At 43.9% G+C, this 27,275-nt stretch overlaps 1 protein-coding gene across 1 annotated transcript in view; it reads right to left on the bottom strand.

The window, feature by feature from the left end:
- Positions 1-1,187: 1,187 nt before the first annotated feature.
- Positions 1,188-27,275, bottom strand: part of LOC311221794 (zinc finger CCCH domain-containing protein 11A-like) — a gene marked incomplete at both ends in the record, with an annotated part of 64,958 nt that continues 38,870 nt past the window's right edge. Inside the window, 2 exon segments of the mRNA XM_084307191.1 lie at positions 1,188-1,329; positions 3,603-3,745. Of these exon segments, the coding sequence (XP_084163317.1) occupies positions 1,188-1,329; positions 3,603-3,745 (285 nt within the window).

Raw genomic sequence — 27,275 nt, 5'->3', positions numbered from 1 at the left:
TGCACCAGACCTCGCCTAGGAGGCTATAGGGACGGCCTCCACTGTTACTTTGCAGTCTTATGGGCCTTCACCTGCTGGCTCTTCACTGTCTCCCTTGTCATTGCAGAGACCTGTTTAGAACAAAGACTCCTCAGATTCAATTATCCCCCTAAAAGATACACCTAAAGATTCTTCTTCGGATGGTCACTCATTTTACGAGGTCCTAATGGAGTGGGTCCTACCCATTGAGCACTGAGCACGTTGTTCCTGCAGATCCCCTGACATGTCCCGACAGCTCCAAATTCCTCTGCAGGCCTTCATCGGCCATCAGCCCCACTGCAGGAGGTGCAGTCCCATCGAGATCAATCCACTCGTCTACTTAGGCAAGTGCCACCATAAAGAGAGCTCTTGGTGCAACCCTTGATCCCTCACAGAACACTCTGGGACTTTTTAAGGCTGAACTCCACAAAGATGCCCAGAAAATAGAAGAGCAGAGAGCAACCCCTTGGCTGTGTTCCTGGCAGCAGCTTTGGAAGAGGCGTCTGGGCTTCCGGGTTTGCCCTGAGCAAGACCCTCTTGTTACTGTGGTCCTAGCAGGGAGGCCAGCTGTGACCCAGGGCTGCACTGTACTTGCTGCTTCCTGCAGCCACAGAGATGCCACTGTAGAGACAATAGGACTGTCACATAGGTACACGAGATCTGATGGCTTATCCAAATAAAAGAGAAAAGGAAAAAATGTGGAGACCAAAAGAGAGTAGCAGTGAAAAGGCCACGTTCTGCTGCTGGCCATGGCCCTGGCTCCAGGGAAGCAGCAGCCCTGATCCAACCTCCATGTGACAACAGGGCTCCTGGTCCAGAGCCCCTCCTGCATGCTGGGGCTGCTCCCCCAGCTCCAGAGGAGATGGGAAGAGATGATAACTGATAACAATGTGGTTCTGATGTTTGTTTTTGTTTTAGTTTTTCTTTTTGGATGTGTTTCTCTACATGGTAATCCTGCTTCTTTAGGTAATCAGAAGATTGGGTATTTTAAATGAAAAAAAATCAGGTAGCAGGTTAAGGATAACATTATTTAAATCAAAAGAAATAATTTGAAGTAAATATTGTAGAGAAATGGAATAATTATTTTTTCTTTGCAGTTCCTGAAATAATCAGGGAACTCACCGTCAGTTTTGATTCCAAAAAAGCAGGTTTCCAAAGAGTTTCCTTACTGCATCCTTGAGCTCCTGGTTCCTCATGCTGTAGATGAGGGCGTTCACAACTGGAGGTACCACTGAGTACAGAACTGCCACAACAAGATCCATGGATGGGAAGGAGATGGAGGGGGGCTTCAGGTAGGCAAACATGGCAGTGCTGATAAACAGAGAGACAACAGCCTACAGGGTTTGGATTAGGGTTAGGGTTAGGGTTTGAGCGTTAGGTTAGGGTTAGGGTTAGGGTTGGGGTTGGCTTAGGGTTAGGGTTGGGTTAGGGTTCGGTTTAGTTTCTGACTACAGAAACTGGAACAACCAATAAAAATCATCCTTGTTGGCTTTACGAGCAAATCAATGGCTTCTATATCATCAATTAATTGTACATGCCCTTGGAAAAAGCCAAGGCAATACCTCCCTTGCTTGGACCTGTATCCAAACGCAGTTATGGATACAATCTGTAGCAGCAGCTATTATTAGACAGGGAGAAGGAGGAACTTTGCCCACTGAAATTCGAAAATTGATTTGGGATACTGCTTCAGAATTTGAAAAAGATTTTCAAGTGTGGTGGCAATTAGTCAACTTTACCCTTTATGCAGAAAATGATCAAATTGTTGCCTTTATACTTACTATAAGTAATGCCACCGTATGCAATGTATAGCCAGTCATTGCATTAGGACTCAATCATAATGGAACTATACTTTATCCTAAAGGGCATAATGTATGGGCCCATCAAAAGGGAGGAAAGTGGCAAACGATGTAAATGCATGCATTGTGCGTGAACAAAAAGGTTCCATCTGTGAAAGTAACACGCTGGAATCCCAAGATATTTGTCTTGACACTGAGCAAAATATTTGCCACTTTGAGATACATCCTAATGAAACCCTTGATACTGTACTTGTACATATTGGGAAAGGTTGTGTTTGCATGAGAACTCATTGTGATTCTATAGTCGTAGATAATGCTGTGGTAGGTACCAGTAATCACTCTAATGTTTGTGTTTGCAATTTTACCAAAATCTCAACCATATCACACTATCAGGTAGACCTGCGCAACAGGTATAAGGCCCTGGAGGCCGAAAGGCAATCGATGGATGGAAAAGGCTACAATCCCTCTCCACCAGAGATATTGGCAGGGTTGGAAAAGCTAATCCCCCCTGTATAGTGACCACAGGCAGCAGGAAGAAAAGGTGAGTTTTAGTTGTGGGTGATTTATCAATCAGCGGAACAGAGGGTCCAATATGTAGAAGGGACCCTCCTCTAAGGGAAATCTGCTGCCTTCCTGGGGCCTGGGTTAGGACATCACAAGGAGGCTTCCCAGCTTGGTTCAACCGTCAGACTATTACCGATTGCTCGTCCTATATCTGGGAGGAGAAGGAGTGGCAACGCATAGCCTGCGAGCAATCAAAAGGGACTTCAAGGATTTGGGATAAGGAACTCGGGTGTGCAGGTCGTCTTATCCTCAACTCTCCCTGATACTTTCTTGCCCTTTTTGTACCAATTTTCCAATTGGCTATACGTACAGACTGGGCGACAAGACTCTGGAGAACAGCCTCACAGAGAGGGATCTGGGGGTTGTGGTTGTCAGCAAGTTGAATATGAGCCAGCAGTGTGCCCTGGCAGCCAGGAGCGCCAACCGTATCCTGGGGTGCATCAAGCACAGCATCGGTAGTCAGTCAAGTGAAATGTTTGTACCGCTCTGCTCTGCACTGGTGCAGTCTCGCCTCGAGTACTGTGTGCAGTTCTGGGCAGCACAGTACAAGAAGGCAATCTATGGGCCCTGATGTGATGCAACTTAGGGTGCTGAGAGAGTTGGCAGATGTGATTGCTTGGTCGCTGTCCATCATCTAACAGTGGTCATGGTCATCCGGAGAGGTCCTGGATGACTGAAGACTTGCTAATGTGATGTCCATTTATAGGAAGTGTTTTAATGAGGAACTGTGGAATTATAGCCTCGGTGCCATCAAAGGTGATGGAACAGGTCATCTTGAATGCAATCATAGCATATGCAGGACAACATGGGGATCAAGCCCAGTCAGCATGGGTTCATGAAAGTCAAGTCCTGCCTGACCAACCTCATGTCCTTCTATGACTGGGTGACCCTCCTGGTCGATGAGGGAAAGGCATGGTCTTTCATAGTCTACCCAGACTTCATCAAGGCCTTTGACATGGTCTCCCACAGGATTCTCCTAGAGAAGCTGGAGGCCCATGGCTTGGACAGGTACATGTTTTTCTGGGTTAAAACCTGGCTGGATCACCAGGCCCAGAGAGCAGCAGTGAACGGACTGAAGTCCAGCTGGCGACCAGTCATCAGTGGTGTTCCCCAGAGGTCGGTGTTGTGGTGCATCCTCTCTAATATCTTTATTGATGATTTAGACAAGGGAATTGAGTGCACCCTCATTAAGTTTGCAGATGACACCAAGCTGGGGGAAAATACTGATCCGACAGAAGGGTGGAAGGTCCTGAAGAATGACCTGGACAGGTTGGATCGATGCGCAGAGGAACAAGAGGTTGAGGTTCAACATGGCTAAGTGCTGGGTCCTGCAATTCGGCTACAACAACCACATGCAGCACTACAGTCTGCGCAGAGGGAAGGGATCTAGGGGTGTTGGTCAACACTTACCTGAACATGAGCCAGAAGTGTGCCCAGGTGGCCAAGAAGGCCAATGGCATTTTGGCAATTTTCAGCAGCAGTGTAACCAGAAGGAGCAGGTGAAGGCTTGTCCCCCTGTACTCTGCTCCGGTGAGGCCACCCCTCAAGTACTGAGTACCTCTTGCTCTGGCCTGGGCAGAGGGGCTGGCCCAGAGGGGCACAGGCGCTGTGTGCTAGGGCTCTGTTGGACCCGGCAGCAGGGGTCCCGGCATCTCACAGACCTGCATTTCCTGGTGCCGTGGCTGACCCTGGACCTGGGGCCGCTGGGGAGGCTGAGTAGCTTTTGTCCCAGCAGCTGCGGTGCCTTGTGAGGGACTGGGGCTGCGGTGGCCATGCCCTGAGCTCTGCAGCAGCCTGTGGCAAGGCAACCGTGAGTGTGTTTGCCACAAGCCCTGCCTGCCCTCCTCCTGCCATGCTCCGTCAGGCGGCTGCAGCAGAGGGGTCCCCCAGCCAGCCCCTGGCTGGGCTCTGCCACTCACCTCGCCAGTGTCATCCCTGCTGCCTTGGGGTGCTCTGTGCCACTGCCTTGCCCACTGCCTGTTCCTGTCTGCACTCCCAGCACAACCCCACAGCAGCACTGGCACCAAGTTCCAGGAGGAGCCAGGCCTGACCCCACCAGCAGGGCTCAGCAGGACAGGGCGTCAGTGGCAAGAGAGCAGCGCTGCATGCCCCAAGCGCTGGTGCTCCCTGGCTGTGCTGCTGGGACGGAACTCTTTTCCTCTGCACCCCTGCACACGGGCACTGCCCCTGCAGAGCCAGACCAGGTCTCAGAGGAAGGATGTCAGACAAAAAAGGCAGTTAAATCTTAACTTCCTTAAGGTTAAATTCATATAGAGCATAGCTTCACATGCACAGAGCCTATGAGCTATGTTCAAATGTACATCCATATCATTTTAATGGGTGTTTATTAGCTGACTTAATGTAATAAGAACATGCACCAACACAACCACAAACATAAACAAAAAAAAAAACCACAAATAAAACACAAACAGGTATACTGGCTCTTCCTCCAATTATTGATATTCCAAGTCATTTACAGAAGCAGATCAGAAATTTCTTGCATCCAATACACATCTAATCATCAATTTCTAAAAGGCATGCTTGAGCTCTTGGATCATTAAGGTACAGATGGGGAAGTGCTCTGCTGGAGGCACCACTGAGTTCAGAACTGCCACCACCACGTCCAGGGATGGGGAGGAGATGGAGGGGGGCTTCAGGCACGCAAACATGACAGGCCTGAGAAAGACGGACACCATGGCCAGGTGAGGGAGGCACGTGGAAAAGGCTTCTTGCCAGCCCTGCTATAGAGACAAGAGGACTCTCACCTAGATACACTAGTTCTAATCCAAATACACTGTGTCACGTTAAGGGGTGTAGCTGATTAACCGTTACGGGCGCGGTCGGATTCAGAGCACTGAACTGGTCGGACACTCACCAAAAACACGTCAACCGAATGGGGGTCCGTCAGACGTTCATCATCAACGCATTAACGGTCTGGGGGTCCGTTCAGACAGTCAACAAAAATGCATTAACCGTCTGGGGGTCTGATTGGATTCAGAACACTGAACTATCACTGATAACCACCCTCACCCTAGTTGCACTTTCCATCATTCGATGTATTTCTTGTGTATCATGATGGACAGTAATCGGAGTCTTTTGTCTATTTCCTCGGGCTTGTATCATCAGCTGCTTCAGGTCCTCATGTACCAGCAATTTCTTCACAAAGGTGAGGTTCATTCCTATAGGAGTAGGCAGCAGTTCATGAAGCAGAATATAATTAGATGCAATAAGTTGATAAAAAATGACAGGAATTGAGTATTTAAAATAACAACCTAGAATTTAGGTAAAATTGCAAACACAAACATTAGAATGATTACTGGTACCTACCACAGCATTATCTACGACTATAGAATCACAAAGAGTTCTCATGCAAACGCAACCTTTCCCAATATATACAAGTACAGTTTCAAGGGTTGCATTAGGATGTATCTCAACGTGTCAAATATTTTGCTCAGTGTCAAGACAAAGCACCCTAAGTTGCATCACATCAGGGCCCATAGATTGCCTTCTTGTACTGTGCTGCCCAGAACTGCACACAGTACTCGAGGCGAGACAGGTAGGTGTAGGCTGGTTTGGGGATTGGATCCTTTTTTGTTTTCGGATTTTCTTCCAGTTTTGGGGTGATCCCGTTCTTGTTTGGCGTGTTTTTGACGTGTTTTGGGGTCTCCGTTGGTTTTCGTTGGGCTTTCCGTGGTAATCATGGTGGAAAAGTGTAAATTGTGGGTTTTGGAGAACATCAGGTAGGTTTAGGGTGGTTTTGGGGTGGATCTATGGTTTTGGAGATTTTGTTCCAGTTTTGGGGGTGATCCCGTTCTTGTTTGGGGTGTTTCTGACGGTTTTTGTGTCTCCGTTGTGTTTCGTTCATTTTCCGTGGTCATTGCGGTGTAAAAGGTTAAATTGTGGGTTTTGGAGAAGATCAGGTGAGTTTAGGGTGGTTTTGGGGGGATATTCATAGTTTTTGGTGTTTTTTCTTCTGATCCAGTTCTTTTTTGGGGTGTTTTTGAGGTGTTTTGGGGTCTCCGTTGGGTTTTGTTGGGTTCTTGTTGGTCATCATGTTGGAAAAGTGTAAATTGTGGGTTTTGGAGAACATCAGGTGAGTTTAAGTTTTTTTGGGTGGTGAATCTATGGTTTTGGGGGAATTCTTCTGTTTTTTTAGCGTTTTCTTCTGTTTTTGGGGTGGTCCCGTTCTTGTTTGGGGTGTTTTTGGTGTGTTTTGGGTTCTCCATTGGGTTTCGTTGGGTTTTCCGTGGTCATCATGGTGGAAAAGTGTAAATTGTGGGTTTTGGAGAACATCAGGTAGGTTTAGGGGGACTTTTGGGGTGGATTCATGGTATTTGCTTTTTTTTTTTCTTTTTTTTTTGCGGTGATCCCGTTCTTTTTTGGGGTGTTTTTGACGTGTTTTGGGGTCTCCGTTGGGTTTCATTGGGTTTTCCGTGGTCGTCATGGTGGAAAAGTGTAAATTGTGGGTTTTGGAGAACATCAGGTAGATTTAGGGTGTTTTTGGGGTGGATCTATGGTTTTGGGGGATTTTGTTCCAGTTTTGGGGTGATCCCGTTTTTTTTTTGAGTTGTTTTTGACGTGTTTTGGGTTCTCCGTTGGGTTTCGTTGGGTTTTCCGTGGTCATCATGGTGGAAAAGTGTAAATTGTGGGTTTTGGAGAACATCGGGTAGGTTTAGGGGGACTTTTGGGGTGGATTCATGGTATTTTGGTTTTCTTCTGTTTTTTTTGGGGGGGTGATCCAATTCATTTTTGGGGTGTTTTTGACGTGTTTTGGGGTCTCCGTTGGGTTTTGTTGGGTTCTTGTTGGTCATCATGTTGGAAAAGTATAAATTGCGGGTTTTGGAGAACATCAGGTAGGTTTAGTGTCGTTTTGGGGTGGATCTATGTTTTTGGGGGATTTTCTTCCAGTTTTGGGGGTGATTCCGTTCTTGTTTGGGGTGTTTTTGACGTGTTTTGTGGTCTCTGTTTTGTTTCGTTGTTTTTCCTTGTTCATTTTGGTGGAAAAGGCTGAATTGTGGGTTTTGGAGAACATCAGGTAGGTTTAGGGTGGTTTTGGGATTTGATCCGTGCTTTTTGGGGATTTTGTTCCAGTTTTGGGGCTGATTCCGTTCTTGTTTGTGGTGTTTTTGATGTGTTTTGGGTTCTCCGTTGGGTTTCGTTGGGTTTTCCGTTGGCATCATGGTTAAAAATTGTAAATTGTGGGTTTTGGAGAACATCAGGTACGTTTAGAGTGGTTTTGGGATTGGATCCGTGCTTTTTGGGGTTTTCTTTCGTTTTTGGGGGTGATCCTGTTCTTGTTTGGGGTGTTTTTGACGTGTTTTGGGTTCTCCGTTGGGTTTCGTTGGGTTTTCCGTGGTCATCATGGTGGAAAAGTGTAAATTGTTAGTTTTGGAGAACATTAGGTAGGTTTAGGGTGGTTTTGGGTTGGATCTATAGTTTTGCGGGTTTTTCTTCCAGTTTTTGAGGTGATCCCGTTCTTTTTTGGGGTGTTTTTGATGTGTTTTGGGGTCTCCGTTGGGTTTTGTTGGGTTCTTGTTGGTCATCATGTTGGAAAAGTGTAAGTTGTGGGTTTTGGAGAATATCAGGTGAGTTTCTGTTTTTTTGGGTGGTGAATCTATGGCTTTGGGGGAATTCTTTTTTTTTAGCGTTTTCTTCTGTTTTTGGGGTGGTCCCGTTCTTTTTTGGGGTGTTTTTGACGTGTTTTGTGTTCTCCGTTGGGTTTCGTTGGGTTTTCCGTGGTCATCATGGTGGAAAAGTGTAAATTGTGGGTTTTGGAGAACATCAGGTAGGTTTATGAGGAGTTTTGGGGCAGATTCATGGTTTTTAGGGTTTTCTTCTGTTTTTTTCTAGTGATCCAGTTGTTTTTCGGCGTGTTTTTGACGTGTTTTGGGGTCTCCGTTGGGTTTCGTTGGGTTTTCCGTGGTCGTCATGGTGGAAAAGTGTAAATTGTGGGTTTTGGAGAACATCAGGTAGAATTAGGGTGTTTTTGGGGTGGATCTATGGTTTTGGGAGATTTTGTTCCAGTTTTGGGGTGATCCCGGTTTTTTTTGGGGTTGTTTTTGACGTGTTTTGTGTTCTCCGTTGGGTTTCGTTGGGTTTTCCGTGGTCATCATGGTGGAAAAGTGTAAATTGTGGGTTTTGGAGAACATCAGGTAGGCTTAGGGGGACTTTTGGGGTGGATTCATGGTATTTTGGTTTTCTTCTAGTTTTTTTGGGGGGGTGATCCAATTCATTTTTGGGGTGTTTTTGACGTGTTTTGGGGTCTCCGTTGGGTTTTGTTGGGTTCTTGTTGGTCATCATGTTGAAAAAGTATAAATTGCGGGTTTTGGAGAACATCAGGTAGGTTTAGGGTGGTTTTGGGATTTGATCCGTGCTTTTTGGGGATTTTGTTCCAGTTTTGGGGGTGATTCCGTTCTTGTTTGGGGTGTTTTTGACGTGTTTTGTGGTCTCTGTTTTGTTTCGTTGTGTTTTCCTTGTTCATTTTGGTGGAAAAGGCTGAATTGTGGGTTTTGGAGAACATCAGGTAGGTTTAGGGGGACTTTTGGGGTGGATTCGTGGTTTTTAGGGTTTTCTTCTGTTTTTTCTAGTGATCCAGTTGTTTTTCGGCGTGTTTTTGACGTGTTTTGGGGTCTCCGTTGGGTTTCATTGGGTTTTCCGTGGTCATCATGGTGGAAAAGTGTAAATTGTGGGTTTTGGAGAACATCAGGTAGGTTTAGGGGGACTTTTGGGGTGGATCAATGGCTTTTAGGGTTTTCTTTCTGTTTTGGGGGTGCTCCCGCTTTTTTTTGTGGTGTTTTTGACGTGTTTTGGGGTTTCCGTTGCGTTTCGTTGATTTCCTACTGTGTTTTAAGTTTGTTGGGAGTGGACTTTGGGATTTGGAGAACATCAGGTAGGTTTAGGGTGTTTTTGGGGTGGATCTATGGTTTTTGGGGTTTTCTTTCTTTTTTAGGGGTTATCCCGTTCATGTTTGGGGTGTTTTTGACTTGTTTTGGGGTCTCCGTTGGGTTTTATTTGGATTCTCGTTGGTCGTTAAGGTAAATGGGAGTGGGTTGTGGGTTTTGAAGAAGATCAGGTGAGTTTAGGGTGGTTTTGCGGGGAAATTCATAGTTTTTGGTGTTTTTTCTTCTGATGCAGTTCTTTTTTGGGGTGTTTTTGAGGTGTTTTGGGGTTTCCGTTGGGTTTCGTTGAGTTCCTAATGGGTTTTATGGTGGTTGGGAGTGGACATTTGGATTTGGAGAACATCAGGTACGTTTAGAGTGGTTTTGGGATTGGATCCGTGCTTTTTGGGGTTTTCTTTCGTTTTTGGGGGTGATCCTGTTCTTGTTTGGGGTGTTTTTGACGTGTTTTGGGTTCTCCGTTGGGTTTCGTTGGGTTTTCCGTGGTCATCATGGTGGAAAAGTGTAAATTGTGGGTTTTGGAGAACATCAGGTAGGTTTAGGGGGACTTTTGGGGTGGATTCATGGTTTTTAGGGTTTTCTTCTTTTTTTTTTGGGAAGTGATCCAATTCATTTTTGGGGTGTTTTTGACGTGTTTTGGGGTCTCCGTTGGGTTTTGTTGGGTTCTTGTTGGTCATCATGTTGGAAAAGTGTAAATTGTGGGTTTTGGAGAACATCAGGTGAGTTTAAGTTTTTTTGGGTGGTGAATCTATGGTTTTGGGGGAATTCTTCTGTTTTTTTAGCGTTTTCTTCTGGTTTTGGGGTGGTCCCGTTTTTTTTTTGAGTTGTTTTTGACGTGTTTTGTGTTCTCCGTTGGGTTTCGTTGGGTTTTCCGTGGTCGTCATGGTGGAAAAGTGTAAATTGTGGGTTTTGGAGAACATCAGGTAGAATTAGGGTGTTTTTGGGGTGGATCTATGGTTTTGGGGGATTTTGTTCCAGTTTTGGGGTGATCCCGTTTTTTTGGGGGGTTGTTTTTGACGTGTTTTGCGTTCTCCGTTGGGTTTCGTTGGGTTTTCCGTGGTCATCATGGTGGAAAAGTGTAAATTGTGGGTTTTGGAGAACATCAGGTAGGCTTAGGGGGACTTTTGGGGTGGATTCATGGTATTTTGGTTTTCTTCTGTTTTTTTTGGGGGGGTGATCCAATTCATTTTTGGGGTGTTTTTGACGTGTTTTGGGGTCTCCGTTGGGTTTTGTTGGGTTCTTGTTGGTCATCATGTTGAAAAAGTATAAATTGCGGGTTTTGGAGAACATCAGGTAGGTTTAGGGTGGTTTTGGGATTTGATCCGTGCTTTTTGGGGATTTTGTTCCAGTTTTGGGGGTGATTCCGTTCTTGTTTGGGGTGTTTTTGACGTGTTTTGTGGTCTCTGTTTTGTTTCGTTGTGTTTTCCTTGTTCATTTTGGTGGAAAAGGCTGAATTGTGGGTTTTGGAGAACATCAGGTAGGTTTAGGGGGACTTTTGGGGTGGATTCGTGGTTTTTAGGGTTTTCTTCTGTTTTTTCTAGTGATCCAGTTGTTTTTCGGCGTGTTTTTGACGTGTTTTGGGGTCTCCGTTGGGTTTCATTGGGTTTTCCGTGGTCATCATGGTGGAAAAGTGTAAATTGTGGGTTTTGGAGAACATCAGGTAGGTTTAGGGGGACTTTTGGGGTGGATCAATGGCTTTTAGGGTTTTCTTTCTGTTTTGGGGGTGATCCCGCTTTTTTTTGTGGTGTTTTTGACGTGTTTTGGGGTTTCCGTTGCGTTTCGTTGATTTCCTAATGTGTTTTAAGTTTGTTGGGAGTGGACTTTGGGATTTGGAGAACATCAGGTAGGTTTAGGGTGTTTTTGGGGTGGATCTATGGTTTTTGGGGTTTTCTTTCTTTTTTAGGGGTTATCCCGTTCATGTTTGGGGTGTTTTTGACTTGTTTTGGGGTCTCCGTTGGGTTTTATTTGGATTCTCGTTGGTCGTTAAGGTAAATGGGAGTGGGTTGTGGGTTTTGAAGAAGATCAGGTGAGTTTAGGGTGGTTTTGCGGGGAAATTCATAGTTTTTGGTGTTTTTTCTTCTGATGCAGTTCTTTTTTGGGGTGTTTTTGAGGTGTTTTGGGGTTTCCGTTGGGTTTCGTTGAGTTCCTAATGGGTTTTATGGTGGTTGGGAGTGGACATTTGGATTTGGAGAACATCAGGTACGTTTAGAGTGGTTTTGGGATTGGATCCGTGCTTTTTGGGGTTTTCTTTCGTTTTTGGGGGTGATCCTGTTCTTGTTTGGGGTGTTTTTGACGTGTTTTGGGTTCTCCGTTGGGTTTCGTTGGGTTTTCCGTGGTCATCATGGTGGAAAAGTGTAAATTGTGGGTTTTGGAGAACATCAGGTAGGTTTAGGGGGACTTTTGGGGTGGATTCATGGTTTTTAGGGTTTTCTTCTTTTTTTTTTGGGAAGTGATCCAATTCATTTTTGGGGTGTTTTTGACGTGTTTTGGGGTCTCCGTTGGGTTTTGTTGGGTTCTTGTTGGTCATCATGTTGGAAAAGTGTAAATTGTGGGTTTTGGAGAACATCAGGTGAGTTTAAGTTTTTTTGGGTGGTGAATCTATGGTTTTGGGGGAATTCTTCTGTTTTTTTAGCGTTTTCTTCTGGTTTTGGGGTGGTCCCGTTTTTTTTTTGAGTTGTTTTTGACGTGTTTTGTGTTCTCCGTTGGGTTTCGTTGGGTTTTCCGTGGTCGTCATGGTGGAAAAGTGTAAATTGTGGGTTTTGGAGAACATCAGGTAGAATTAGGGTGTTTTTGGGGTGGATCTATGGTTTTGGGGGATTTTGTTCCAGTTTTGGGGTGATCCCGTTTTTTTGGGGGGTTGTTTTTGACGTGTTTTGCGTTCTCCGTTGGGTTTCGTTGGGTTTTCCGTGGTCATCATGGTGGAAAAGTGTAAATTGTGGGTTTTGGAGAACATCAGGTAGGCTTAGGGGGACTTTTGGGGTGGATTCATGGTATTTTGGTTTTCTTCTGTTTTTTTTGGGGGGGTGATCCAATTCATTTTTGGGGTGTTTTTGACGTGTTTTGGGGTCTCCGTTGGGTTTTGTTGGGTTCTTGTTGGTCATCATGTTGAAAAAGTATAAATTGCGGGTTTTGGAGAACATCAGGTAGGTTTAGGGTGGTTTTGGGATTTGATCCGTGCTTTTTGGGGATTTTGTTCCAGTTTTGGGGGTGATTCCGTTCTTGTTTGGGGTGTTTTTGACGTGTTTTGTGGTCTCTGTTTTGTTTCGTTGTGTTTTCCTTGTTCATTTTGGTGGAAAAGGCTGAATTGTGGGTTTTGGAGAACATCAGGTAGGTTTAGGGGGACTTTTGGGGTGGATTCGTGGTTTTTAGGGTTTTCTTCTGTTTTTTCTAGTGATCCAGTTGTTTTTCGGCGTGTTTTTGACGTGTTTTGGGGTCTCCGTTGGGTTTCATTGGGTTTTCCGTGGTCATCATGGTGGAAAAGTGTAAATTGTGGGTTTTGGAGAACATCAGGTAGGTTTAGGGGGACTTTTGGGGTGGATCAATGGCTTTTAGGGTTTTCTTTCTGTTTTGGGGGTGATCCCGCTTTTTTTTGTGGTGTTTTTGACGTGTTTTGGGGTTTCCGTTGCGTTTCGTTGATTTCCTAATGTGTTTTAAGTTTGTTGGGAGTGGACTTTGGGATTTGGAGAACATCAGGTAGGTTTAGGGTGTTTTTGGGGTGGATCTATGGTTTTTGGGGTTTTCTTTCTTTTTTAGGGGTTATCCCGTTCATGTTTGGGGTGTTTTTGACTTGTTTTGGGGTCTCCGTTGGGTTTTATTTGGATTCTCGTTGGTCGTTAAGGTAAATGGGAGTGGGTTGTGGGTTTTGAAGAAGATCAGGTGAGTTTAGGGTGGTTTTGCGGGGAAATTCATAGTTTTTGGTGTTTTTTCTTCTGATGCAGTTCTTTTTTGGGGTGTTTTTGAGGTGTTTTGGGGTTTCCGTTGGGTTTCGTTGAGTTCCTAATGGGTTTTATGGTGGTTGGGAGTGGACATTTGGATTTGGAGAACATCAGGTACGTTTAGAGTGGTTTTGGGATTGGATCCGTGCTTTTTGGGGTTTTCTTTCGTTTTTGGGGGTGATCCTGTTCTTGTTTGGGGTGTTTTTGACGTGTTTTGGGTTCTCCGTTGGGTTTCGTTGGGTTTTCCGTGGTCATCATGGTGGAAAAGTGTAAATTGTGGGTTTTGGAGAACATCAGGTAGGTTTAGGGGGACTTTTGGGGTGGATTCATGGTTTTTAGGGTTTTCTTCTTTTTTTTTTGGGAAGTGATCTAATTCATTTTTGGGGTGTTTTTGACGTGTTTTGGGGTCTCCGTTGGGTTTTGTTGGGTTCTTGTTGGTCATCATGTTGGAAAAGTGTAAATTGTGGGTTTTGGAGAACATCAGGTGAGTTTAAGTTTTTTTGGGTGGTGAATCTATGGTTTTGGGGGAATTCTTCTGTTTTTTTAGCGTTTTCTTCTGGTTTTGGGGTGGTCCCGTTTTTTTTTTGAGTTGTTTTTGACGTGTTTTGTGTTCTCCGTTGGGTTTCGTTGGGTTTTCCGTGGTCGTCATGGTGGAAAAGTGTAAATTGTGGGTTTTGGAGAACATCAGGTAGAATTAGGGTGTTTTTGGGGTGGATCTATGGTTTTGGGGGATTTTGTTCCAGTTTTGGGGTGATCCCGTTTTTTTGGGGGGTTGTTTTTGACGTGTTTTGCGTTCTCCGTTGGGTTTCGTTGGGTTTTCCGTGGTCATCATGGTGGAAAAGTGTAAATTGTGGGTTTTGGAGAACATCAGGTAGGCTTAGGGGGACTTTTGGGGTGGATTCATGGTATTTTGGTTTTCTTCTGTTTTTTTTGGGGGGGTGATCCAATTCATTTTTGGGGTGTTTTTGACGTGTTTTGGGGTCTCTGTTGGGTTTTGTTGGGTTCTTGTTGGTCATCATGTTGAAAAAGTATAAATTGCGGGTTTTGGAGAACATCAGGTAGGTTTAGTGTCGTTTTGGGGTGGATCTATGTTTTTGGGGGATTTTCTTCCAGTTTTGGGGGTGATTCCGTTCTTGTTTGGGGTGTTTTTGACGTGTTTTGTGGTCTCTGTTTTGTTTCGTTGTGTTTTCCTTGTTCATTTTGGTGGAAAAGGCTGAATTGTGGGTTTTGGAGAACATCAGGTAGGTTTAGGGGGACTTTTGGGGTGGATTCGTGGTTTTTAGGGTTTTCTTCTGTTTTTTCTAGTGATCCAGTTGTTTTTCGGCGTGTTTTTGACGTGTTTTGGGGTCTCCGTTGGGTTTCATTGGGTTTTCCGTGGTCATCATGGTGGAAAAGTGTAAATTGTGGGTTTTGGAGAACATCAGGTAGGTTTAGGGGGACTTTTGGGGTGGATCAATGGCTTTTAGGGTTTTCTTTCTGTTTTGGGGGTGATCCCGCTTTTTTTTGTGGTGTTTTTGACGTGTTTTGGGGTTTCCGTTGCGTTTCGTTGATTTCCTAATGTGTTTTAAGTTTGTTGGGAGTGGACTTTGGGATTTGGAGAACATCAGGTAGGTTTAGGGTGTTTTTGGGGTGGATCTATGGTTTTTGGGGTTTTCTTTCTTTTTTAGGGGTTATCCCGTTCATGTTTGGGGTGTTTTTGACTTGTTTTGGGGTCTCCGTTGGGTTTTATTTGGATTCTCGTTGGTCGTTAAGGTAAATGGGAGTGGGTTGTGGGTTTTGAAGAAGATCAGGTGAGTTTAGGGTGGTTTTGCGGGGAAATTCATAGTTTTTGGTGTTTTTTCTTCTGATGCAGTTCTTTTTTGGGGTGTTTTTGAGGTGTTTTGGGGTTTCCGTTGGGTTTCGTTGAGTTCCTAATGGGTTTTATGGTGGTTGGGAGTGGACATTTGGATTTGGAGAACATCAGGTACGTTTAGAGTGGTTTTGGGATTGGATCCGTGCTTTTTGGGGTTTTCTTTCGTTTTTGGGGGTGATCCTGTTCTTGTTTGGGGTGTTTTTGACGTGTTTTGGGTTCTCCGTTGGGTTTCGTTGGGTTTTCCGTGGTCATCATGGTGGAAAAGTGTAAATTGTGGGTTTTGGAGAACATCAGGTAGGTTTAGGGGGACTTTTGGGGTGGATTCATGGTTTTTAGGGTTTTCTTCTTTTTTTTTTGGGAAGTGATCCAATTCATTTTTGGGGTGTTTTTGACGTGTTTTGGGGTCTCCGTTGGGTTTTGTTGGGTTCTTGTTGGTCATCATGTTGGAAAAGTGTAAATTGTGGGTTTTGGAGAACATCAGGTGAGTTTAAGTTTTTTTGGGTGGTGAATCTATGGTTTTGGGGGAATTCTTCTGTTTTTTTAGCGTTTTCTTCTGGTTTTGGGGTGGTCCCGTTTTTTTTTTGAGTTGTTTTTGACGTGTTTTGTGTTCTCCGTTGGGTTTCGTTGGGTTTTCCGTGGTCGTCATGGTGGAAAAGTGTAAATTGTGGGTTTTGGAGAACATCAGGTAGAATTAGGGTGTTTTTGGGGTGGATCTATGGTTTTGGGGGATTTTGTTCCAGTTTTGGGGTGATCCCGTTTTTTTGGGGGGTTGTTTTTGACGTGTTTTGCGTTCTCCGTTGGGTTTCGTTGGGTTTTCCGTGGTCATCATGGTGGAAAAGTGTAAATTGTGGGTTTTGGAGAACATCAGGTAGGCTTAGGGGGACTTTTGGGGTGGATTCATGGTATTTTGGTTTTCTTCTGTTTTTTTTGGGGGGGTGATCCAATTCATTTTTGGGGTGTTTTTGACGTGTTTTGGGGTCTCCGTTGGGTTTTGTTGGGTTCTTGTTGGTCATCATGTTGAAAAAGTATAAATTGCGGGTTTTGGAGAACATCAGGTAGGTTTAGTGTCGTTTTGGGATTTGATCCGTGCTTTTTGGGGATTTTGTTCCAGTTTTGGGGGTGATTCCGTTCTTGTTTGGGGTGTTTTTGACGTGTTTTGTGGTCTCTGTTTTGTTTCGTTGTGTTTTCCTTGTTCATTTTGGTGGAAAAGGCTGAATTGTGGGTTTTGGAGAACATCAGGTAGGTTTAGGGGGACTTTTGGGGTGGATTCGTGGTTTTTAGGGTTTTCTTCTGTTTTTTCTAGTGATCCAGTTGTTTTTCGGCGTGTTTTTGACGTGTTTTGGGGTCTCCGTTGGGTTTCATTGGGTTTTCCGTGGTCATCATGGTGGAAAAGTGTAAATTGTGGGTTTTGGAGAACATCAGGTAGGTTTAGGGGGACTTTTGGGGTGGATCAATGGCTTTTAGGGTTTTCTTTCTGTTTTGGGGGTGATCCCGCTTTTTTTTGTGGTGTTTTTGACGTGTTTTGGGGTTTCCGTTGCGTTTCGTTGATTTCCTAATGTGTTTTAAGTTTGTTGGGAGTGGACTTTGGGATTTGGAGAACATCAGGTAGGTTTAGGGTGTTTTTGGGGTGGATCTATGGTTTTTGGGGTTTTCTTTCTTTTTTAGGGGTTATCCCGTTCATGTTTGGGGTGTTTTTGACTTGTTTTGGGGTCTCCGTTGGGTTTTATTTGGATTCTCGTTGGTCGTTAAGGTAAATGGGAGTGGGTTGTGGGTTTTGAAGAAGATCAGGTGAGTTTAGGGTGGTTTTGCGGGGAAATTCATAGTTTTTGGTGTTTTTTCTTCTGATGCAGTTCTTTTTTGGGGTGTTTTTGAGGTGTTTTGGGGTTTCCGTTGGGTTTCGTTGAGTTCCTAATGGGTTTTATGGTGGTTGGGAGTGGACATTTGGATTTGGAGAACATCAGGTACGTTTAGAGTGGTTTTGGGATTGGATCCGTGCTTTTTGGGGTTTTCTTTCGTTTTTGGGGGTGATCCTGTTCTTGTTTGGGGTGTTTTTGACGTGTTTTGGGTTCTCCGTTGGGTTTCGTTGGGTTTTCCGTGGTCATCATGGTGGAAAAGTGTAAATTGTGGGTTTTGGAGAACATCAGGTAGGTTTAGGGGGACTTTTGGGGTGGATTCATGGTTTTTAGGGTTTTCTTCTTTTTTTTTTTGGGAAGTGATCCAATTCATTTTTGGGGTGTTTTTGACGTGTTTTGGGGTCTCCGTTGGGTTTTGTTGGGTTCTTGTTGGTCATCATGTTGGAAAAGTGTAAATTGTGGGTTTTGGAGAACATCAGGTGAGTTTAAGTTTTTTTGGGTGGTGAATCTATGGTTTTGGGGGAATTCTTCTGTTTTTTTAGCGTTTTCTTCTGGTTTTGGGGTGGTCCCGTTTTTTTTTTGAGTTGTTTTTGACGTGTTTTGTGTTCTCCGTTGGGTTTCGTTGGGTTTTCCGTGGTCGTCATGGTGGAAAAGTGTAAATTGTGGGTTTTGGAGAACATCAGGTAGAATTAGGGTGTTTTTGGGGTGGATCTATGGTTTTGGGGGATTTTGTTCCAGTTTTGGGGTGATCCCGTTTTTTTGGGGGGTTGTTTTTGACGTGTTTTGCGTTCTCCGTTGGGTTTCGTTGGGTTTTCCGTGGTCATCATGGTGGAAAAGTGTAAATTGTGGGTTTTGGAGAACATCAGGTAGGCTTAGGGGGACTTTTGGGGTGGATTCATGGTATTTTGGTTTTCTTCTGTTTTTTTTGGGGGGGTGATCCAATTCATTTTTGGGGTGTTTTTGACGTGTTTTGGGGTCTCTGTTGGGTTTTGTTGGGTTCTTGTTGGTCATCATGTTGAAAAAGTATAAATTGCGGGTTTTGGAGAACATCAGGTAGGTTTAGGGTGGTTTTGGGATTTGATCCGTGCTTTTTGGGGATTTTGTTCCAGTTTTGGGGGTGATTCCGTTCTTGTTTGGGGTGTTTTTGACGTGTTTTGTGGTCTCTGTTTTGTTTCGTTGTGTTTTCCTTGTTCATTTTGGTGGAAAAGGCTGAATTGTGGGTTTTGGAGAACATCAGGTAGGTTTAGGGGGACTTTTGGGGTGGATTCGTGGTTTTTAGGGTTTTCTTCTGTTTTTTCTAGTGATCCAGTTGTTTTTCGGCGTGTTTTTGACGTGTTTTGGGGTCTCCGTTGGGTTTCATTGGGTTTTCCGTGGTCATCATGGTGGAAAAGTGTAAATTGTGGGTTTTGGAGAACATCAGGTAGATTTAGGGTGTTTTTGGGGTGGATCTATGGTTTTGGGGGATTTTGTTCCAGTTTTGGGGTGATCCCGTTTTTTTTTTGAGTTGTTTTTGACGTGTTTTGGGTTCTCCGTTGGGTTTCGTTGGGTTTTCCGTGGTCATCATGGTGGAAAAGTGTAAATTGTGGGTTTTGGAGAACATCAGGTAGGTTTAGGGTGGTTTTGGGATTTGATCCGTGCTTTCTGGGGATTTTGTTCCAGTTTTGGGGCTGATTCCGTTCCTGTTTGTGGTGTTTTTGATGTGTTTTGGGCTCTCCGTTGGGTTTCGTTGGGTTTTCCGTTGGCATCATGGTTAAAAATTGTAAATTGTGGGTTTTGGAGAACATCAGGTAGGTTTAGGGGGACTTTTGGGGTGGATTCGTGGTTTTTAGGGTTTTCTTCTGTTTTTTCTAGTGATCCAGTTGTTTTTCGGCGTGTTTTTGACGTGTTTTGGGGTCTCCGTTGGGTTTCATTGGGTTTTCCGTGGTCATCATGGTGGAAAAGTGTAAATTGTGGGTTTTGGAGAACATCAGGTAGGTTTAGGGGGACTTTTGGGGTGGATCAATGGCTTTTAGGGTTTTCTTTCTGTTTTGGGGGTGCTCCCGCTTTTTTTTGTGGTGTTTTTGACGTGTTTTGGGGTTTCCGTTGCGTTTCGTTGATTTCCTACTGTGTTTTAAGTTTGTTGGGAGTGGACTTTGGGATTTGGAGAACATCAGGTAGGTTTAGGGTGTTTTTGGGGTGGATCTATGGTTTTTGGGGTTTTCTTTCTTTTTTAGGGGTTATCCCGTTCATGTTTGGGGTGTTTTTGACTTGTTTTGGGGTCTCCGTTGGGTTTTATTTGGATTCTCGTTGGTCGTTAAGGTAAATGGGAGTGGGTTGTGGGTTTTGAAGAAGATCAGGTGAGTTTAGGGTGGTTTTGCGGGGAAATTCATAGTTTTTGGTGTTTTTTCTTCTGATGCAGTTCTTTTTTGGGGTGTTTTTGAGGTGTTTTGGGGTTTCCGTTGGGTTTCGTTGAGTTCCTAATGGGTTTTATGGTGGTTGGGAGTGGACATTTGGATTTGGAGAACATCAGGTACGTTTAGAGTGGTTTTGGGATTGGATCCGTGCTTTTTGGGGTTTTCTTTCGTTTTTGGGGGTGATCCTGTTCTTGTTTGGGGTGTTTTTGACGTGTTTTGGGTTCTCCGTTGGGTTTCGTTGGGTTTTCCGTGGTCATCATGGTGGAAAAGTGTAAATTGTGGGTTTTGGAGAACATCAGGTAGGTTTAGGGGGACTTTTGGGGTGGATTCATGGTTTTGAGGGTTTTCTTCTGTTTTTTTCTACTTATCCAGTTGTTTTTCGGCGTGTTTTTGACGTGTTTTGGGGTTTCTGTTGGGTTTCGTTGGGTTTTCCGTGGTCATCATGTTGGAAAAGTGTAAATTGTAGGTTTCGGAGAAAATCAGGTAGGTTTATGGTTGTTTAGGGGTGGATCTATTGTTTTGGTGGATTTTCTTCCAGTTTTGGGAGTGATCTTTTTCTTTTTTGGGATGTTTTTGATGTGTTTTGGGGCCTCCGTTGGGTTTTAGTTGGATTCTTGTTCGTCATCATAGTGGAAAATGGTAAATTGTGGGTTTTGGAGAAGATCAGGTAGGTTTAGGGTGGTTTTGGGGTGGATCTATGGTTTTGGGGGATTTTCTTCCAGGTTTGGGGGTGATCCCGTTCTTCTTTGGGGCGTTTTTGACGTGTTTTCGGGTCTCCGTTGGGTTTCTTTGGCTTCTCGTTGGTCATCATGTTTAAAAAGTGTAAATTGTGGGTTTTGGAGAAGATCAGGTAGGTTTAGGGTGGTTTTGGGGTGGATCTATGGTTTTGGGGGATTTTCTTCCATGTTTGGTGATGATCCTGTTCTTTTTTGGGTTGTTTTTGACGTGTTTTGGTGTCTCCGTTTGCTTTCGTTGGGTTTTCCGTGGTCTTCTTGGTGGAACTGTGTAAATTGTGGGTTTTGGAGAAGATCAGGTAGTTTTAGGGTGATTTTGGGGTGGATCTATGTTTTTTGGGGTTTTCTTTCATTTTTGGGGGATATCTCGTTCTTGTTTGGGGTGCTTTTGACGTGTTTTGGGGTCTCCATTGGGTTCTGTTTGGGGAGGAAATTCAAGTTTTTTTTTTTTTTTTTTTTTTTTTTTTTCTTCACGTCTAGTTCTTTTTTGGGGTGTTTTTGACGTGTTTTGGGGTCTCCGCTGCGTTTCGTTGGGTTTTTGTTGTTCATTATGTTAAATAGGACTTTGGGATTTGGAGAACATCAGGTAGGTTTAGGGTGGTTTTGGGGTGGATCTATGGTTTTGGGGATTTTTTTCCAGTTTTGGGGGTGATCCCGTTCTAGTTTAGGGTGTTTCTGACGTGTTTTGGAGTCTCCATTGGGTTTCGTTGGGTTTTCCGTGGTCATCATGGTGGAAAAGTGTAAATTGTGGGTTTTGGAGAACATCATGTAGGTTTATGGTGGTTTTGCGGTGGATCGATGGTATTTGGGGTTTTCTTCTGTTTTTTGGGGGTTATCCTCTTCTAGTTTGGGGTGTTTTTGACGTGTTTTGGGGTCTCCGTTGGGTTTTAGTTGGGTTCTTTTTGGTCATCATGGTGAAAAAGAGTAAATTGTGGGTTTTGGAGAACATTAGGTAGGTTTAGGGGGACTTTTGGGGTGGATCTATGGCTTTTGGGGTTTTCTTTCGATTTTGGTGTGATCCTGTTCTTTTTTGGGGTGTTTTTGACGTGTTTCGTTCTCCATTGTGTTTCGTGGGGTTTTCATTTATCGTTAAGTTAAATGGGAGTGGATTGTTGGTTTTGGAGAAGGTCAAGTGAATTTAGTTTGTTTTTTTGGGGGGAAATTCTTAGTTTTTGGTGTTTTTTCTTCTGATCCCGTTCTTTTTTGGGGTGTTTTTAACGTGTTTTGGGGTCTCCGTTGGGTTTCGTTGGGTTCGCGTTGGTCATCATGGTGGAAAATTGTAAATTGTGGGTTTTGGAGAACATCAGGTGAGTTTAAGGTTTTTTGGGGTGTGAATCTATGGTTTTGGGGGATTTCTTCTGTTTTATATATTTTTTTTCTGTTTTTCGTGTGGTCCCGTTTTTTTTTGGGTGTGTTTTTGACATGTTTTGGGGTCTCCGTTGGGTTTTGTTGAGTTTTTGTTGGTCATTATGTTAAATAGTAGTGGATTGTGGGTTTTGGAGAACATCAGGTAGGTTAAAGGGTTTTTTGTGGTGATATCATGGTATTTTGTTTTTTTTTTTAGGATCTGGGTTGATTTTGGGGTGGTTTTAAGGTGTTTTCAGGTCTTCATTGGGTTTCGTTGGGTTCTTGTTTGTCATGATGGTGAATGGGAGTGAAATGTGGGATTTGGAGAAGATCAGGTGAGTTTAGGGTGGTTTTGGGGGGAAATTCATGGTTTTTGTGTTTTTTTTTTTCTTCACGTCTGGTTCTTTTTTGGGGTGTTTTTTATTTGTTTTGAGGTCTCCGTGTGGTTTTGTTGGGTTTCCATTCAGTTTTCTGGTGGTTGGGAGTGGATTGTACATATAGGAGAACATCAGGTAGGTTTAAGTTTTTTTTGGGGGTTAAATGACGTTTTTTCTTCTGATCCGTTTTGCTTTTGGGGTGTTTTTGACGTTTTTTGGGGTTTCCGTTGGGTTTCGTTGAGTTCCTAATGGGTTTTATGTTGGTTGGAAGTGGACTTTGGGATTTGGAGAAGATCAGGTAGGTTTAGGGTGGTTTTGGGATTGGATCCGTGCTTTTTGGGGATTTTCTTTCAGTTTTGGGGGTGATGCCGTTCTTTTTTGGGGTGTTTTTGACGTGTTTTGGGGTCTCTGTTTGGTTTCGTTGTGTTTTGCGTGGTCATCATGGTGTAAAAGTGTAAATTGCGGGTTTCGTAGAACTTCAGGTAGGTTTAGGGGGACTTTTGGGGTGGATCTATGGTATTTGGGGTTTTCTTCTGTTTTTTGGGGTGATCCTGTTCTTGTTTGGGAAGTTTTTGATGTGTTTTGGGGTCTCCGTTGGGTCTTAGTTGGGTTGTTGTTGGTCATCATGTTAAAAATGGTAAATTGTGGGTTTGGGAGAACATCAGGTAGGTTTAGGGGGATTTTTGGGGCAGATTCATGATTTGCGGGGTTTTCTTCTGTTTTTTGGGGGCTGGTTCCGTTCTTTTTTGGAAACTTTTGTGGTTTTTGGGGGTCTCCGTTGGGTTTTGTTGGGTTCGCGTTGGTCATCATGGTGGAAAGTTGTAAATTGTGGGTTTTGGAGAACATCAGGTGAGTTTTAGTTTTTTTGGGGTGTGAATCTATGGTTTTGGGGGATTTCTTCTGTTTTTTTTTTTTTTTTTTTTTTTTTTTTTTTTTTTTTTTTTTGGAGTGGACCCGTTCTTTTTCGGGGACTTTTTGACATGTTTTGGGGTCTCCTTTGGGTTTCGTTGGGTTCTTGTTGGTCATTATGTTTAATAGGACTTTGGGATTTGGAGAAGATCAGGTAGGTTTAGGGTGGTTTTGGGATTGGATCCGTGCTTTTTGGGTATTTTCTTCCAATTTTGGGGGTGATCCCGTTATTATTGGGGTGTTTTTGACATGTTTTGTGGTTTCTATTGGGTTTTGTTGGGTTTTCCGTGATCATCGTGGTGGAAAAATGTAAATTGTGGGTTTTGGAGAAGATCAGGTAGGTTTAGGGTGGTTTTGGGGTGAATCGATGGTATTTGGGGTTTTCTTCTGTTTTTTCGGGGTGATCCTCTTCTTGTTTGGGGTGTTTTTGACGTGTTTTGTGGTCTCCATTGGGTTTTAGTTGGGTTCTTGTTGGTCAGTATTTTAAATAGGAGTGGATTGTGGGTTTTGGAGAACATCAGGTAGGTTTAGGGTGGTTTTGGGTTGGATCTATGCTTTTGGCGGTTTTCTTTCATGTTTGGGGGTGATCCTGTTCTAGTTTGTGGTGTTTTTGACGTGTTTTGTAGTCTCCGTTGGGTTTCGTTGGGTTTTCCATGGTCATAGTTTTGGAAAAGTGTAAATTGTGGGATTTGGAGAACATCAGGTAGGTTTAGGGTTGTTTTGGGGTGGATCTATGGTTTTGGGGGATTTTCTTCCAGTTTTGGGGGTGATCCCGTTCTTGTTTGGGGTGTTTTTGATGTGTTTTGGGGTCTCCGTTGGGTTTCATTGTGTTTTCCGTGGTCATCATGGTGGAAAAGTTTAAATTGTGGGTTTTGGAGAACATCATGTAGGTTTAGGGTGGTTTTTGGGTGGATCTATGGTATTTGTGGATTTCTTCTGTTTTTCGTGGTGATCCCGTTCTTTTTTGGGGTGTTTTTGACGTGTTTTGGGTTCTCCGTTGGGTTTCGCTGCGTTCTCCTTGGTCGTTAAGGTAAATGGGAGTGGATTGTGTATTTTGGAGAAAATCAGGTGAGTTCAGGGTGGTTTTGGGGTTGGATCCGTTCTTTTTGGAGATTTTCTTCCACTTTTGGGGGTGATCCCGTTCTTGTTTGGGGTGTTTTTGACGTGGTTTGGGGTCTCCATTGGGTTTCGTTGGGTTTTCCGTGGTCATAGTTGTGGAAAAGCGTAAATTTTGGGTTTTGGAGAAGATCAGGTAGATTTAGGGTGGTTTGCGGGTGGATCTATGGTTTTGGGGGATTTTCTTCCAGTTTTGGGGGTGATCCCGTTCTTGTTTGGGGTGTTTCTGACGTGTTTTGGGGTCTCCGTTGTGTTTCGTTGGGTTTTGCGTGGTCATCATGGTGGAAAAGTGTAAATTTTGGGTTTTGGAGAGGATTAGGTAGGTTTAGGTTTGTTTTGGTGTGGATCTATGGTTTTGGGGGATTTTCTTCCAGTTTTGGGGGTGATCCCGTTCTTGTTTGGGGTGTTTTTGACGTGTTTTGTGTCTCCGTTGGGTTTCATTGGGTTTTGCGTTGTCATCGTGGTCGAAAAGTTTAAATTGTGGGTTTTGGAGAAGATCAGGTAGATTTAGGGTGGTTTTTGGGTGGATCTATGGTTTTGGGGGATTTTCTTCCAGTTTTGGGGGTGATCCCTTTCTTGTTTGTGGTGTTTTTGACGTGTTTTGGGGTCTCCGTTGGGTTTCGTTGGGTTTTCCGTGGTCATCGTGGTGGAAAAGTTTAAATTGTGGGTTTTGGAGAAGATCAGGTAGATTTAGGGGGGTTTGCGGGTGGATCTATGGTTTTGGGGGATTTTCTTCCAGTTTTGGGGGTGATCCCATAATTGTTTGGGGTGTTTTTGACGTGTTTTAGGGTTTCTGTTGGGTTTTGTTGGGTTTTCCGTGGTCATCGTGGTGGAAAAGTTTAAATTGTGGGTTTTGGAGAAGATCTGGTTGGTTTAGGGTGGTTTTGGTGTGGATCTATGGTATTTGGTGTTTTCTTCTGTTTTTTGGGATGATCCTCTTCTTTTTGGGGGTGTTTTTGAAGTGTTTTTTGGTCTCCGTTTGGTTTCGTTGGGTTCTCGTTGGTCATTAAGATAAATGAGAGTGGATTGTGGGTTTTGGAGAAGATCAGGTGAGTTTAGGGCAGTTTTAGGATCGGATCCGTGCTTTTTGGGGATTTTCTTCCAGTTTTGGGGGTGATCCCGTTCTTGTTTGGGGTGTTTTTGACGTGTTTTGGGGTCTCCGTTGGGTTTCGTTGTGTTTTGCATGGTCATCATGGTGGAAAAGAGTAAATTGTGTGTTTTGGAGAACATCCTGTAGGTTTAGGGTGGTTTTGGGATTGGATCCGTGCTTTTTGGGGATTTTCTTTTTTTTTTGGGAGTGATCCTGTTCTTGTTTGGGTGTTTTTGACGTGTTTGGGGGTCTCTGTTGGGTTTCGTTGGGTTTTCCGTGGTCATAGTTGTGGGAAAGTGTAAATTGTGGGTTTTGGAGAACATCAGGTAGGTTTAGGGTTTTTTTTGGGGTGGATCTATGGTTTTGGGGGATTTTCTTCCAGTTTTGGGGGTGATCCCGTAATTGTTTGGGGTGTTTTTGACGTGTTTTGGGGTCTCCGTTGGGTTTCATTGTGTTTTCCGTGGTCATCATGGTGGAGAAGTTTAAATTGTGGGTTTTGGAGAACATCATGTAGGTTTAGGGTGGTTTTTGGGTGGATCTATGGTATTTGTGGATTTCTTCTGTTTTTCGTGGTGATCCCGTTCTTGTTTGGGGTGTTTCTGACGTGTTTTCGGGTCTCCGTTGTGTTTCGTTGGGCTTTGCGTGGTCATCATGGTGGAAAAGTGTAAATTTTGGGTTTTGGAGAGGTTTAGGTAGGTTTAGGTTTGTTTTGGGGTGTATCTATGGTTTTGGGGGATTTTCTTCCAGTTTTGGGGGTGATCCCGTTCTTGTTTGGGGTGTTTTTGACGTGTTTTCGGGTCTCCATTGGGTATCGTTGGGTTTTCCGTGGTCATAGTTGTGGAAAAGCGTAAATTGTGGGTTTGGGAGATCATCAGGTAGGTTTAGGGTGGTTTTGGGGTGGATCTATGGTTTTGGGGGATTTTCTTCCAGTTTTGGGGGTGATCCCGTTCTTGTTTGGGGTGTTTTTGACGTGTTTTGGGGTCTCCGTTGGGTTTCGTTGTGTTTTGCATGGTCATTATGGTGGAAAAGAGTAAATTGTGTGTTTTGGAGAACATCCTGTAGGTTTAGGGTGGTTTTGGGATTGGATCCGTGCTTTTTTGGGATTTTCTTTGTTTTTTGGGCGTGATCCTGTTCTTGTTTGGGGTGTTTTTGACGTGTTTTGGGGTCTCTGTTGGGTTTCGTTGGGTTTTCCGTGGTCATAGTTGTGGGAAAGTGTAAATTGTGGGTTTTGGAGAACATCAGGTAGGTTTAGGGTTTTTTTTGGGGTGGATCTATGGTTTTGGGGGATTTTCTTCCAGTTTTGGGGGTGATCCCGTTCTTGTTTGGGGTGTTTCTGACGTGTTTTCGGGTCTCCGTTGAGTTTCGTTGGGTTCTCGATGGTCGTTAATTTAAATGGGAGTGGATTATGGGTTTTGGAGAAGATCAGGTGAGTTTAGAGTGTGTTTGGGATTGGATCCGTGCTTTTTGGGGATTTTCTTCTGTTTTTGCGGTGGTCCCGTTCTTTTTTGGTTTTTTTTTGACTTGTTTTGGGGTCTCCATTGGGTTTCTTTGGGTTTTTCGTGGTCTTCATGGTGGAAAAGTGTAAATTGTGGGTTCTGGAGAACATCAGGTAGTTTTAGGGTGGTTTGCGGGTGGATCTGTGGTTTTGGGGGATTTTCTTCCAGTTTTGGGGGTGATCCCGTTCTTGTTTGTGGTGTTTTTGACGTGTTTTGAGGTCTCTGTTGGGTTTCATTGTGTTTTCCATGGTCATCATGGTGGAAAAGTTTAAATTGTGGGTTTTGGAGAACATCATGTAGGTTTAGGGTGGTTTTTGGGTGGATCTATTGTATTTGTGGATTTCTTCTGTTTTTGGTGGTGATCCCGTTCTTTTTTGGGGTGTTTTTGACGTGTTTTGGGGTCTCCGTTGGGTTTCATTGGGTTCTCGTTGGTCGTTAAGTTAAATGGGAGTGGATTGTGTATTTTGGAGAAAATCAGGTGAGTTCAGGGTGGTTTTGATGTTGGATCCGTTCTTTTTGGAGATTTTGTTCCAGTTTTGGGGGTGATCCCTTTCTTGTTTGTGGTGTTTTTGACGTGTTTTGGGGTCTCCGTTGTGTTTCTTTGGTTTTGCGTGGTCATCATGGTGGAAAAGTGTAAATTGTGGGTTTTGGAGAAGATCAGGTAGGTTTAGGGTTGTTTTGGGGTGTATCTATGGTTTTGGGGGATTTTCTTCCAGTTTTGGGGGTGATCCCGTTCTTGTTTGGGGTGTTTTTGACGTGTTTTGGGGTTTCTGTTGGGTTTTGTTGGGTTTTCCGTGGTCATCGTGGTGGAAAAGTTTAAATTGTGGGTTTTGGAGAACATCATGTAGGTTTAGGGTGGTTTTGGGGTGGATCTATGGTATTTGGGTTTTTCTTCTGTT

This window comes from Netta rufina (assembly GCF_964035555.1).
Source record: "Netta rufina genome assembly, contig: SCAFFOLD_53, whole genome shotgun sequence".
In the NCBI taxonomy this organism is placed as follows: Eukaryota; Metazoa; Chordata; class Aves; order Anseriformes; family Anatidae; genus Netta; species Netta rufina.
The sequence above is the reverse complement of the archived record's forward strand: the minus strand, read 5'-3'. Positions and strand labels throughout refer to the sequence as shown.